This window comes from Orycteropus afer, unplaced genomic scaffold, assembly GCF_000298275.1.
Source record: "Orycteropus afer afer isolate SDZICR_OR568_19922 unplaced genomic scaffold, OryAfe1.0 scaffold00446, whole genome shotgun sequence".
Classification (NCBI taxonomy): domain Eukaryota; kingdom Metazoa; phylum Chordata; class Mammalia; order Tubulidentata; family Orycteropodidae; genus Orycteropus; species Orycteropus afer.
The window spans coordinates 1,732,148-1,747,722 of NW_006922033.1; the positions used below are offsets into that span (position 1 = coordinate 1,732,148).

Sequence of the window (15,575 nt, forward strand, 5' to 3'; positions counted from 1 at the left end):
TCTTCATCTTCACACAGGACTGTCCTCTGGGAAGCCCTGCTGCTTGTCCTCCTGCCAGGGGTTTACACTGGCACTCTGGTTTTGGCAAAGTCCTTCAAACACTGACCTGTCCTCCAGGAACCTGACTTGTTTAAGGTTTAGGGCACTGATTTCATTATGTTTGGCCATATTTGGAGCCCCCGGGTGGTATAGATGGTTAAAGCATTCAGCTGCTAATCAAAAGGTTGGAAGTTTAAGTCCCCCCCCCAGAGGCAGCTCAGAAGAAAGGCCTGGTGATCTCCTTTTGATAAAATCATAGGAAATCTTATGGACACACTTGAAGTCACCTCACCATGAATTGAAGTCAGCACAGTGGCTACTGGTGGTACTGGTAGCCATATTTAGTATGGACACGTGCACAGACACACACACACATACACACACGGAAACAGTGTGGCATGGGTGAAGGACCACAAGCCAAAGAATGATATATGAGCCTTCATTTCTTCATCTGTGCTACGTGGTTAATTCCATCATCCTTGCAGGTTCATGACAGGAATCGGAGGTCATCTAAGTCAACACCCTGTCCCAGTGTGCGGCAGTTCCTTCAGCACCAGCCCCATTTCTAGACAGTTTTCTATGTTGCAGTTACACTGTTAGACTCTGTCTCTGGCTCCTGGATCGCACATCGTTTCCCTCTCCACTCTGCACAGACATCTGCCTTTCTTTCCCTGCCATCTTGGCCCCTGAGCTCTTCCTACATACTCATTTTGGGGAAAAAAAAAAAACATTGCCCTCTGATCCACAGATGAAACAGCCCACCACTGCACCAGATGTTTGCCAGAGAAGCCTTTGATTTTTAATTTATTTATTCATGTATTTATTTCATGCTGGTCTCATGCTCCCAGCACAACAGCGGAAGGTAATGGCCTGCCAGTCCCACGCACCCCGGCAGGCTCCGTGGAGAGTCCGTCAAACGGAAAGCATGCTGCTCCCGTGCAGAGGCACAGACGGCTCCTTCCGAGCTCCCAGACCCCAACAGCAAGTGTGGAAATGGGCAGCTCACGTAGCAGCAAATGCCAGGCAAAGGCCAAAGTCAAGCTTTCTGGCACCACCTTCCCCCCGCCAACAGGAGAACAATGTCAAAGTCTGACTTGGGGCGTGCATTCCAAAGCCAAAGCTGTGTGGTTTCAGCTTGAAAGTGCCCGATTTCCATTGAAGCCATTTCCATTATTTTAACCAGTGTTCGCTCAAAAAGCATGTTCCGACTTTGCATGCGTACGCATAATTCAGATTCAGTCTAGTGGGAATTATGCACGTTCAGTGAGTGATAATTAGGCACCTTAATGAGGAAATGTATAGTTTCTGCCACTTATTTATTAAGCTTTTACATACCACTTCATATTTTCAAAGCCCTTTGCAATCATTAATTAGAGAAGCACCCCAGCAGCATAGGGGTGAGGTCAATAAATACTTAGAGTTCCGTTGCTCTCGGAAATGTTGTTTTGAAGCTGGATACAACCTGGGTGCAAAAACGCCTAACCTTTGAAGAAACAGGCAGAGCCTGTTATAAGCTCATAACAGTGGAGTTATATTTAATAGCCTACATAGACTCCCTAGCTGCTGAAGAAGGTAATTTATGCACATAATTTTCCTTGTGGTGGATTTTCTTTCCTGTATTATTATTTTTCCCTCCCTGTGGTTGTATCTCTTAGCTGTCACTTGTCATCACCCTAAGGAACCTCATAATTACTTTGCTGTTGACTCCATAACTGGCTCTTGGTAGAAGACTGGGGAGGAATACGGGCCTTGGAACATGTCATGTGTCCAGTGCGTCGCACACTCCCAGGGGGGTCTTTTAGAAATGAGTGAAATATAAGGTATGAGTATTTCTTATGAATTAATATTTATCCATCGAGCATTTGAACTATTGACCATAGCAGATACTTTAAAAAAAAAAAAAAAAATTATTGTGCTTTGGCTGACAGTTTACAAAGCAAATTCATTTTCCATACAGCATCTCACATACACTTGGTCTCATGACATTGACTACAGTTTACCACAATGCAAGAGCTCCCCTCTCCCTTCCTCTCCATAGTAACCTCTTCCCTGTGTCCTTCCCTCCATGCACTCCTGCCCCCTGAACTGTCTCCCTGTGCATATACAGCCCTTCTAGTCTCCTATGATTGATTTCTCCAAGGAGTATGTCTACCTAATGGAAATGTTCAGCTCATACACCATAACAGATACTTTTAAATAAACCCTGTAAGTCCTCATCATCCTTTTGAAGTTATACAGGATTGTCCTCATATTACAAATAAAGGACTGAGGCTTCGAATTCCTGTGACTTGTTTTCAAGTCATGTTGCTGATAAGTGATTATCAGGACTCCAACCCAAGGCTTCTAAGTCCACTGCAGTTTTTCTTTACTTACCAAATTGATACCAAACCCATTTTTGTTAGATTGATTCCAGTTCGTGGCAACCCATGTATTATAAAGTAGAACTAACTACTCCTTAGGGTTTTCTTGGCTGTTAGCTTTACAAAAGCAGATCATCAGCCTTTTCTTCTGAGCTGCCACTGGGTAGGTTCAAACTTCCACCCTTTCAGTCAGTAGTCGAGCCACAAACCATTTGCACCACTCGGGGAGCTCACTGTACACACATCCTTCCCACAGAAATGCCTGTGTCCTTAGACTTCTTCTGCTGGGGCATGAGGATCTTTATTGTACGTATAATGTGTGGTTAATTATAGATTTATGAGCAAAGACCAATGTTGTCATCTGTGCTAAACAACTTTATGCAGCCTTTTTCCTCTTTTTAATTACCTTTTTTGGGACGAGAGAGGGAAATAGGTCATTACCTTTTAAGGTCTGCTGTACAACTGTGGTGGAAAATACCTGCCACCTGATAGAAATTCACAGCAGCTTGTTCCACAGAAACCACTGCCCTGAAGGGAGGAGCTGGCCTGCTTCACCTCCACTGTCCCTGTCCTTCACCTAACCAATTCTCGTCATCCTTTTGGTTCCAGGTGAGACATCATTTATTCCAGGAAGCTTTTTCCTAAAGCTTCCCCCCACATACACCCAGATAGCAATAGGTTTCTCTGTACCCTGGTTCTTCCCACATCTGGCATTGGTCACTGTGCTTAGTCCCTGGGTAGACAACATGAGTAAGCACATGGCTACTAAGTTGAGAAGATAGCCCCAGCAGTCTACTACCAGAAGATCACAGCCATCGAAAACCCCGTGCAGCAGACCTGCTCTGACACACATGAGGCCGTCATGAGTCGGAACTAACTCAATAGCAATTGGTTTGGTTTTTGTGTTTTTTAGTTACCTGTCTTCCTTCCTGTTTTGGTTCTCTAGTGCTGCTATATCAGAAATACCACAAGTGGATCACAAGTGGATGGCTTTCACAGACAGGATTTTATTCTCTTACAGTTTAAAAAAAAAAAAAACTTACTGCCATTGAGTCACTTCTGACTCGTAGTGACCTCCTTTGGGTTTCCAAGGTAGTAAATCTTTACGGAAGTAGATTTCCCAGTCTTTCTTCCACAGAGTGGCTGGTGGGTTTGAACTACCAACCTTCTGGTTAGCAGTCAAATGCCCTAGGCACTGCATCACCAGAGCTCCTTCTCTTACAGTTTAGGAGGCTAGAAGTCCAAATTCAGAGTGCCAGCTCTAGGGGGTGGGTGAAGGCCCCTCGACCTTGGACTTCAGTTCTGCTTCTTGTTCTAGGCCCACTGGAGCAAGCTAGAGGCTTCTTGTGACTCATGCAGCTGCTGGCTGCTGAGACTGAGAACCCTAAGGTCAGCTGGTAAAATGGCACAATCCCAAGATCGACAGGCAACACAGCAGGCCACTGGTTCAAGTCCAGGAACTGGACCTGAAGACTCAGCCAAATGTAGGATCCAAAATGTGCCAAAAAGCTAGAGACCATCCTCCAAGCTTCCCCATATACACTGAGAGCAGGTTACACTCCGAAGGCAACTGATTAGCTGCTCACACCAGAGTCTAGTGTGGAGTCAAATCACACCACATCCAGTCTCGTCATGGGGAACAACTGCATCCAGCTGCCAAGCTACTCAAAGTCATGGTCCAGCCAAGTTGACACACAACCTTAACTACCACACTTCCCCATGAGGTGTTGCTCCTAGATGACAAGGACTGTGTTTTCTGGACTCTTGAGTGCCCAGTTAACACAGTGAATAGGACCAGAGGAGCTTCTGAAATACCTGTAAAATGTGTTTTGAAAGGAAGGACTCCTGGGAGCAGGACCCTGGTCAAGGCCAGGCAGGATCCCCAATGGTGCATTTGGCACGCCAAGGGTAGCTCGTATGCAGCCAGGCTGTGGGGCCTGGGATCCCTGACTCCCATGAGCTCATGGGGCCCATGTTAGCCAAGCACTCATTTTGATTCAAGTGCAGCAGGCAGCACAGTCTTTGAAAAAGTCTCAGTATGAGGGAGAGCCATCCCACAGCCCTGTTAACGTGGCACACGTCATCATTCATTCTAAGATGAAGACCTTTTGCCAGACAAGGCAGTAGAAAGCACTTGCCAGCCCTCAAACCCTGAAAGCATCAGCCCACTTCTCAGTGTCTCCTCTACCTGAAGGTGATAATTACATCGGCCCTGCCTCCTTGCTAAGGACCTTGAGAGTCCAGGGAGACTGACCTGAAAGCTCTTGAATGCGGAAGCTGAGAGTAAGCTTTGTGCCGTGTTTGCTCATGAATTTTGTTTGTTTGTTTTGGATTCTGATTTTTGATTGAACTGGAGAATGGAGAGTGGCATATTTAGTAAACATTCTGGGATTAGCTAAGAGGAAATCAAGCTGAGTATTGGCTCATCGAGTTTGCAAAGAAATAGGATAAGGTGTTTGAGCATCATAGCTCTGTTGTACCAGTATGCTGGAAGGAAAAGGTAGAAAAGTAAATTGTGGCCTGACATACCAGGCTAAGGAATTAGGACTTGCCCTCTCGGCCACCCTAAAACATATGGAAGGAGCCCTGGTGACACAATAGTTAAGCACTCAGCTGCTAAGCAAAAGATTGATAGTTCAAACCCACCCAGTGGCTGTATGAGAGAAAGACCTGGTGATCTGCTTTTATAAAGATTACAACCAAGGAAACCCTGTGATGCTATTCTGCTCTGTCCCATGGAGTCTTTATGAGTTGGAATCGACTCAGACACACACAACAACAGCAGCAGCAGCAGGGCACATGGGGTGGCCATGAATTGAAATTGACATTGCAGCATAAGACACACACACACGTGCACACACAGTACTGAAGGCCTGGGAGTCTGTGAAGTGATATGGTAAAGCAGTGTTTTAGGCTGACTTTTCTAAAACAGATTCAGTCATTCTCATTCCCTTGCTCAAGATCCTTCATTGGCTCCCAGTTGTCCTCAGGACTTACCGATGAGTATGCCACACATGGGTGACAGCTGTGCCAAAATGGTGATCCCCTCAGCCATGGGGACATCAGAGTAGAGGCTGGCCAGCTGGAGCTCATGGGGCAGTACTTCCAGCCATTGTACCTTCCTCCATATCCCCATACCCACTGTCATCAAGTCGATTCCAACTCAGGGCGACAAGCACTGGTTTTCCAAGGTTGTAAATCTTTACGGAAGTAGATTGCCTCATCTTCCTCCCATGGTGTGGCTGGTGAGTTTGAACTACTGACCTTCTGGTTAGCAACAAATGCCTTACCCACTATGCCACCAGACCCGCTTCCTCCATATTCCCAGGTTATAAACATGTTCTGTGTTGGAAAGGACATGAAGATGACTGGAAAGCACGTCCCTTGTGTAGATCCGAGGCCCTTCCAGATCCATTCCCTGCTCACCTGTGTGGCTCACATCCTAACATTTGTCCGAGAGCAATCTGCTTTGAAGAGCCCAGCCATTCCTCACACTGGTTCTTACATAGCCCTGACTTGCCGCACTGTCTTCTACCTTTAAGCCTTTGTCCATGCTTTTTCTTCAGCTGCCCCCGCCTTGTCGAGCTGATCTAGCCCCATCTCTTCTGTGTTCCCTTCATAAGTACTGCACAACATCTCAGAGTTTACAGTTACCACACTAAATCGTAATTTGCATGTCTATAGACTTATGCATCTTTGTGTTTCCACAAAGGGCCTGGCAAAGATTACATTATACATCTAATCAATCCACACTGAATTAATCTCTTTAATAAAACCATGAGGTTGGGGGAAATAGGGAAGAAAAAGCAGTCTATTTCAGTTCACACATAATAGATGCTCAATAAATAACAATTGAATGACTGAACGAAAGAATAACTGTAACAGCATTTTTAAAGGGGACTCATGAGAGTTGATGATGAATTGGATGTAAGAGACAAGGAAGATGGAGTCCTTCAAGATGTTTTGAGTTGAGAAGCACTCTTCCACACAGCAATCCCTGTACAACTTTGAATCCTTCAGCCTAGTTAAGGTCACGCACATGTTCAGGAATGAGGATTATTTATTACAGCATATTTTATAATAAGGAGTTCTGATGGCACAATGCCTAAGGCATTTGACTGGCATCAGAAGGTTGGTGGTTCAAACCCACCAGCCACTCTGTGGAAGGAAGATGGGACAATCTTCTTTCGTAGAAGTATATTTTATAATAGCAAAAATACTGGAAACAACCAGATCATCCTTATGCAGGGGAATGGATATATTGCAATATATTTATGCCATGAATGACGTGATAGCAATAAATGAACTAGATTTAGAATCATTAACAGAGTTAATTCTTAAAGATGTAACATTGGGTAAAAAGGCAAGTTACAATGGGAAGTATGCAATACAAAACCCACTAAAAAAACCCATATTTGCATATTACCTTGTGCACCAGAAATAAAAATGAAAAACTTGCATGTCAAGGAAACACTGTCACCACAGGATAGTGGTTACCTGTGGGGAAGGGAAGAAACGAATGAGACGAAGTGAACTTTGATTTATCTATAACATCTTATTTTTTAAACAGCCACACAGTATGGCAATATATTAGCATTTATTAAATCTGAGTGGTTGATGTTTGTGATATTAAGTCTGTGCTTTTCTGTTGGTCTTAAATTATTCAAAATTTAAGTAATCAAATTAAAATCACACAAAAGGAAAGGCCAGGGAGCTGGGAGAGGGCAGTTTGTCTTGTGCATTTAGAGTTCTCTTCCTGAGACCCTCTCTCTTCAGCTAGACTAGAAAACAGTGCTGACGCACAACTGCCACTCGGGGCTTGCCAAGTCCGACCACCATTTAAAGGCATCTGTTCTCAGCACGGTCTCCAGAGACCAATAGACCTCACCTGGACCACTCTATAAGCTTCTCTTCAAATTTACATGAATGTCTTTAATCATTGCTGATAACTTCCAAGGCCCCACCATTACCACCACCACTTTTTCTATGTATTAGGGCATCTATCAAACCTAAATTAGGAGCCCTGGAGATTCAGTGGGGAAGCACTCACAGCTGCTAACCGGAAGGTCAATGGCTCTAACCAACCAGCCGCTCGACAGGAGAACAGTGTGGCAATCTGCTTCCATAAAGATTACACTCTTGGGAACTCTATGAGGCAGTTCTGCTGTCCTATAGGGTTGTCGCTATGAGTCAGAATTGATTCAACAACAGTGGGTTTGGTTTTTCAGTTTTATCCAGCATAATTAACGAGACCAGGTAGCTCAGCAGTTAAGCACTCAGCTGCTAACCAGAAGGTTGGTGGTTAGAACCTACTAAGTGGCTCCACGGGAGAAAGGCCTGGTCTCCTTCTGTAAAGATCACAACCTGAGAAGTCCTATGGGGCAATTCTACTCTGTCACATTGGGTCTCTTACGTGTAAAAAATCAACTCAGTGGCACCTAACCACCACAACATGTAACCTAATTAGATTAGGTCCTGCAGCAGGATTGACTGAAACTCTTTCATGTTTAACGACGGTCCATTGCCAGTGACTTACGTCATGCTGCTCTCTTGGTTTGTAAATTTGTAAATTTTTCTCCCCTTTTTCCTCAAAAAAGCAATCAAATAATATGTGTGCAGTAAATTATAGGAACCCTGGTGATGCAGTGGTTGAAGCACTTGGCTGTGAACCAAAAGGTCAGCAGCTTGAACCCACCAGCTGCTCCAAGGGAGAAGATGAGGCAGTCTGCTGCTGGAAAGATTTCAGCCTTGCAAACACTATGGGGGCAATTCTGTGGCCTGTAGGGTCTCTGTGAGTCAGGACCAACTTGACGCCAGTGGGTTTGGTTGGTCCTGGGTGGTTAATTACACTGTTTCTAGAAGCATTTCCAGAGACCCCAGGTGTGATTCCTGGACAGTGGCACCTCATGCACAGCCACTACCTGTCTGTGGGTGGAGCCTCACATGTTGCTGTGATGCTGAGCTTCCAAACTGTGATAGTTGGAGCTGTGTGTCAACTTGGCTGGACCCCAGTTCTGTGTGGTTGTTCCCATGATGGAATCAGATGACTGTGTTCTGAGTGGCCAATCTGTTGAAGAGGAGTTTCCCCAGGGTTGTGGCCTGCTTCCAGTATATCCAGGGACATCCTGGGAAGAGAGACATTCTTTTGTGGATCAGGATTCTGTTGTGCTGCCTACAACTATCCATGAGTGAGCAGTTCACCGTTCGGCTTGGAGATCTTGGATTTGCCATTTGTTGGAGTCAACAGCCGGTGTACTGACTGCCAGCCTTGAGCTCCTCAGCCCCTGCGGTTGCGGGAGCTAGGAAAAGCCTCCAGCTTGACGTTTGATCCAGGAACTTTGGACTTGCTGGCTTCTACACATGTGTGAGCCATTTTCCTAAGATAAATTTCTCTCTCTCTCTCTCTCTCTCTCTCTCTCTCTACATGTTGTTGTTGTTGTTGTTATGTGCCGTCGAGTCATACCTGACTCATAGCGACCCCTCCTTGGGTTTCCGAGGCAGTATCACTACGGAAGTAGGATTGCCCAACCTTCCTTCCGAGGAGTGGCTGGTGGGTTTGAACCGCCAGCTGTCTGGTTAGCAGGCAAGTGTCTTAGCCACTATGCTACCAGAGCTTAGTCTCTCTCTTATATATATATATATAAGCTTTGCTGGTTTTTGTTTCTCTAGAAAACCCAGTCTAACACACAAACCAAGACAGACTAGGAGGAAGGGCCTCACAATCTTCTTCCAAAAATCATCCGATGAAAACCCGGTGGAGCCCAATGGTCCAATTGCATGGGGCCACATGGGTCAGGAGCTGACTCAGCGGAAGCAAACAGCAGCAAAGCACTTGCATACCTGGAGAACAATTTCAGTGTGTGCTGGAGCTGGCTCCCACTGGCCTAGGAAGGCGGTCACGTCCCCTTCCCAACTCAGTGTGCAGTGACATTACACTGGTAGCCGAAATCAGCCATGGCCAGTGTGTTCACTGTGGAAATTGGCAAATGCTGCAAATCAGGCTGTTTTGCACCCACCCCCTCCCAGGATACCAAAAAAAAAAAACAAAAAACAAAAAACCTCACTGTCATCGAGTCAGATCCAACTCATAGCGACCCCTCCTTGGGTTTCCGAGGCAGTATCTCTACAGAAGTAGATGGCCCAGTCTTCCTTCCGAGGAGTGGCTGGTGGGTTTGAACCACCAGCCTTCTGGTTAGCAGTCAAATGCCTTAGGCACTAGAGCATGAACATTTTCTGAGGTGTGCACAGCAAGTAACGTTTTTTCTCACATGACAGATACAGAATCTGAAAGTGGAAAAGGACAGATGCTAGGCCTGAGTCTCCTGGTTCAGGCACCATTGGCTCTGGGCTGTATGGTGAAGCAGAAGGACTGGTGTTAGAATCAGGCACATCCAAATCTGAGCTGTCAATTGACCAAGTATCCAACTTAGCCTTCCTGAGCCTCGGTGTTTCCCCACCTACCAAATAACGATGATGTGATCCCTCTCCTGTAGTGATCTTGTGAGCACTGAATGAAATGATGTGTGCAAAAGCCTAGCAAAGCACACGGAAGTGTGTAATAGATGCTGGCACTCTGTGCTGCTGACTTAAAATACTCAGATCTCTTTGCCTTATTGTACATTCTTCCCATAACCACATTTCTTATTTCACCTCTACCTGCCCCAAACACATTTCATTGAATGGTGAATATACTTTGCTACCACGTCTTTGCCACTAAAATAAGAATAAAGTTTTGGAGTTGACATTTATGGGTGATTTGAGGAATTCGTTTCTTCCCTCCAATCTTAGAAATGTATGAACTAGGTATCCACTGAGATCGTATTTCAGCCACCTGGAGTTCTCTCCGCTGCTCATTCTGCTGAGCTAAGCATCCTAAGGAGGATTGATTTGGGGGCCCACGAGTGCTATGGTTCCATCCGACAAGCTAACTGCAGTGGCCTGCAGGGAAATTCACCTGGCTCTTCCTGTTCTGTGCTGTGTACTTTCTCTGCCCGTTCTCTCAGGCCTGAAGGTGGACAGCTGCTTCTAAGCTACTCAGCAAAGTCAGAATGCACTTTGCCTTTTAGATTTTAATTCATTCATTCTTTTTTTTTTTTTTCCTTGCTTGAGTCATAAATTTACTTAACATTTTTCAAAAAATACAAAAGGATATGCAATGAAAATGTCCCTCCCTTTGCTATCCCTTGTCCATCCAGGTCTGTCCCCACAAAAACCAGCAAAACAAGAAGGTAGAGAGGAGGAGGAAACATAACCTCTCTAATTATCGTTTTGTTATGAGGCCAAAGGCTTTTGGAGCTCATCTGAAAGCATCGGCACTGCCGTCACCTCAGTTACCTGTATGTTGAAGAAGACCCCAGTTGGAGTCAGGAACACTGAGATGACCTGGTGGGGCTTATCATTAATTGCAAAGCAGATTGGCAAAGATGCACTCAGAATAAAGTCAAACCAAAACAAAAAACCAAACTCACTGCCGTCGACCCCTCCTTGGGTTTCCCAGGCAGTATCTCTATGAAAGTAGATTGCCCAACCTTCCTTCCAAGGAGGGGCTTCTGGTTAGTGCCTTAGGCACTATGCCATGCTATGGAGGAGTTGATTTTTTGTCTGTAAAAAATAAATTATACACTGTAAATTATACACGTACCTATTGGCTATGACCTAGGTAGGTAATCATATCTTTGCGGGGAAAAAAGAAGAAAGCTACTGCTTTAAAGAAACGTAAGACATGCAGTACTAGGCCCTCTTGCTCATTTCACTCAATCCTTACAACACCCTTTGAGGTCCGCATTATTGTTCTCCATTCCATGAGGATGTTTCAGAGAGAGTGCTTGAAGGCTTCTACCAGGTAACAAGGCAGAGCCCGAGGTTGAACACAGGTGTATCTGATTCCAAAACGTGTGCCCCAGACTGTGAGGTTTTACTGAAGAACTTTGAGAGGAAGGACTTCCCTCCAGTGATCTCTTCTCTCTGCAGAACACCATCCCTGATGGCCAGTGACTGTGTCCACACAGGTGTGCCTGGCTCTCTGTCTTACCGCTGTTTTATTTTCATCTATTCAATGCTCTTGCCCAGGGGTGATCCTGCTGCTTCTGGATAAGCTGCGGAAGATGAAGTGGGAGCAGATGTGGAGGCTGACTGCAGAGAGGGAGCTGATGGGCATGCTGTCCACATCCTTAGCTGACCAGGTGAGTGGCCAGGTCAGAAGGTGGGGTTATTTCTGAGTGCTACAGTACTGCTTATCAAAGAAACATAAGAGTAATGGGTTTGAGTTATTTGTCTACCTGCTGTTTGGCTCTGTACAGTTGGATGGACCTACCTTATACTTGGGAGCTCTGATGGCATAGTGCCTAAGGCATTTGACTGCTAACCAGAAGGCTGGCGGTTCACTCCTCAGAAGGAAGGTTGGGCAATCTGCTTCCGTAGTGATACCACCTCGGAAACCCAAAGAGGGATCACTATGAGTTGGATCCGACTCCATGACAATGGTTACGTTACATTTACCTTGTACTTGATGATCTAAAACGAGTCAACTCATTAGTTCATTCCCTTCATTCATTCATTTGTTCATTTAGCACATTTTCACTGAACCCTTGTGTATGTCAGGGACTAAGCTGAGAAATAGGATTATGGAGATAAATCAAGATTGCAGTCTTTGGCCTCAGAGAGCTCCAAGTATATTGAAATAGAATCATAAGGACTTATGTACAACCCTTCATTATGAACCAACCCCCCATAAAGCCTATTATGTTATAAATTCAAAGTACATAAAGTAGTTGGTAATAACAAGCAGGCACTACTTTGCAACACATATCAAAACATTATTATTGTACTATTGTGTTAAAGATCTTTTAGTGTACCTGGAAATAAATATTTCTTTAATTTTTTTTTTAAATGCACAGAAAGGTACACTGTATACTATCTACTAAAACAAACATATGACTAACTGACATTAAATATGAACTGTACCTAATTGTTCTGACTTGCATACAAATTTGACTTAGAGGCAGACTTAGGAACAGGACTCCTTCGAAATCCAGGGGCTGCCTGTGGGTGGTGATTCTCAGTGTTAGGAGGAGGTTGCAGTCTTCATCAGCAGTGCAGTGCATACAAATGCCTGCTCCCTGTGACCCTGGGAGGCTGTTACGTGTTTCCTTGATATGATTTTACTTACCTCTCTGGTAGGTAGAGTCTAACTTTAAGGCAAAGCCTTTTGCTTAGACCCTATAGCAGAGAACCTGTACTCAAGGGAAGCGGCCTTTAAAAAGAAAGAACAAACCAGTTGACTGGCCTTTTAATCCAGGCCAAATGAAAAACGTCCTTGAACTCTACCCAACTATTAACACAAATTCACAGAACCCTCATTTCTCATTTTGAACTGCAGGGCCTCTGAGCCTTGGGCCTTGAACCTACCAGGATTACTCACTTAGATTTTGATTTTCTGGGGTATGAGAAGCGATCTTGAAATACAAAGACCATTTCTCCAGCTTCTCCCTTTTACCCTTTCCTCTTTCTCCGAAAAGCAAGCTCACTCTCCATTGCTTCTGCTCAATGTTTGAGTCCCTGATCTGGTGCATTCCTGCAAAATTTTCTTTGTTCCTCATACAGAGGAAGCAAGAAACTCTGTAGGTTACTTTACTGTTTTCATTAGCATGGTGGTTATTCAGTGTTTCCCAAGCAGCTAGAAACTGATTTCCTTTTTCAAGCATGAGCTATGGTATAATGAATGAGTTAAAAAAAAAAAAAAAAAAATCCTAAGTTGCTGTTTTAAACCTGGGGGAAATCGCCTGCCATCATCATATTTTAAGTCAGGTCACAATAGCTCAAGCGTGTCCCCAAAAGCTAGCAATTGTATGTCCATGTCCAATGAGGATAGTTTATTCAGCCATCTCCTGTCATGAAGACCCATAAGTCACCTCCCAGCACCCCCTGTCAGCAGCCAGCTATTAAGTATGGCTGGGTTCTGGGGCTTGGAGAAGAGCCCAAAACAGGTAGAGTCTCCCAAGAGAGGCCAGAGTTGGCTTTCTAAATGGGGAACACGTGCTCAGACCCCATGGTCTGCAGGAGTCTGAGGAGCATCCATCTCTGAGTCACAGCAAGCCCCAGGTAGAGCTGCTAAAACCGAAGGCCTGCAATTTGTCTCAGTCATCTGAATGAGCGGAACAACTCATCATCATGCAGTTTCCTTTCCAGGAGACTCGGGATGGATAGCTCGGGGCTCCTTGGTGAGGTGGGGAGAGGGGCAGATGAGGTACTTCATTCATCACCTGCCAGCTAGGGTAGCAAAGACGCTCCCCAGCTGCCCCCGGTGAGCTTGTTGGCTGGTGCTGTAGGAGATCAGAAGGACCCGTGAGCTTCAAGTTGGACGTTCCCCATCTCTACCCAAATATTATCACTTCATTCCTAGAGATGAAGGGCAGGGAAATAGGCCACAGGGTAAGCCAGCCCCTGTTCAGAGCAGGAGGCTTCAGAGAAGCCCTTTCCAAGGACAGCAAAGCCTTGAGAGTCTCAATCTCATGCTGAACCCATGACTGTTTTGACTGAGACGTTGCCTTGTATCCCCCCAGGATATTTTCAATGCTGTCATCAAACAAAACCCCTTCCTTGTGTATCAGCTACCCTGCTTCTGGAATGTGCAGCTGTCGGACCACACACGCTCAGAGCAGTGCTACAGAGACGTGTCTGATCTGAAGGTAAAGGGATGCAGGGGGGATGGGGACAACCCGGGAGGTGGGTGAGGCGGAGGGACGCTGCGAGGGATGAATGGCTGGAAGCTGTGTTTGCAGTGTGGTGAGAGAGATAAGGGTGCGGAGAGCAGAAAGAATGCACTTTCCTCCTCCTTTTTTTGTTTTTTGTTTTCCTTGTTTGAGATTTCAGGGAAGCCAGTGGAGCTGGCTTGCTTGGCTATTCTTGACACCTGCTGCCAACTGTTTCAGTTCATGCCAGCTCTTGAAACCTATTCATTTAATTTGAACAGAAACATTTATTGAGGGCCTAGTCTATGCCAGGTGCTGTAGATATGGAGATGAATAACTTAGGTTTGACGTTCAAGTCATTCCTGGAAGAGAAAAACATGTAAGGAAATGGTTATAAAAGCATATGGCAGCTGCTGTGATAGATGTGAGTGGGGAAAGGTACAAGCATAAATGTCTCATTCTGCCTCGAAGAGAAGGGACAGGAACAGGAAAGCCTTCATCATTGGTCTCCAGCTATCACAAATAATTCTTAAGTCCTAGCAGATAAAGAAGACAGGGTGTATCGTTATCTACTGCCATAGATAACACTATGTCACAAACTCCTCAAATAGTGACCTAATCCATAACCACATAGCTGATGAGTCTGCAGGTTGGCTGGTGATAGTCACTGGCCTGCAGTCAGGTCTGATGGCTGTTGTCTGGGGCCAACTCAGCTCCTCCAGGATCTCCCATGTCCCTTCAGGCCAGTCTGGCATGCTGTCATGGTGAGACAGAGCTACAAAAGGAAGTCCTACAACACAAGATGAAGACTTGAGTCACTGTGTGTAATAGCCCACTGGCCAAAGTGATCACAGGGCTGAACCCAGAGTTAATGGGTGTGTCAGAATCTCCCATCTCTAGTGGGAAGGGCTCCAAGTGGGAGACTCAGATTCCGTTCCTGGCCAGTGCACCTCATGACAGCCACACCCTCTGTCGCTAGAGGCTTGTGTATTACTATGATGCTAAATAGGTTCCAGCAGCGCTTCCAGACTAAGACAAACTCGGAAGAAAAGCCTGGCAATCCACTCCTGAAAATCAGCCACTGAAACCCTATTCATCACAACAGTTCAATCTGCAGCCAGTCATGAGGATGACGTAGGACCAGGCACCGTTTTATCCCATTGTGTGTGAGGTCACCATGGACCAGGAGCCAGCTCAATGATAAGTGACAAGAGCCCCAACATTATACGATAGAACCAAGATTGAACACAGCCTGTCTGACACCAAGTGCACTAGCCTCACTGGTTGTATCAAAGAGTACATATATGTACCCACAGACAGTTCATTTCATGACAGATTTATATTCATTGCCCAAATAAACTGTAATAGCAGCATGTGCCAGTTTTAAGAAGGAAAAAGAAACCCAAACCTTGGCTTCTGATTCATGTCCACCTGTATATATTACATCTTATTCATAATCATAATGCACATGGAATTTTCTGTCCTT

At 45.3% G+C, this 15,575-nt stretch overlaps 1 protein-coding gene across 1 annotated transcript in view; it reads left to right on the forward strand.

Moving 5' to 3' along the window:
• The window catches only part of LOC103208507 (LARGE xylosyl- and glucuronyltransferase 1), a 705,596-nt gene that overhangs the window by 540,187 nt on the left and 149,834 nt on the right, over positions 1–15,575 (forward strand). Inside the window, exons 7-8 of the mRNA XM_007954215.2 lie at positions 11,469–11,581; positions 13,961–14,086. Coding sequence (XP_007952406.1) covers positions 11,469–11,581; positions 13,961–14,086 — 239 coding nt within the window. The remainder of the gene's footprint in view (positions 1–11,468; positions 11,582–13,960; positions 14,087–15,575) is intronic.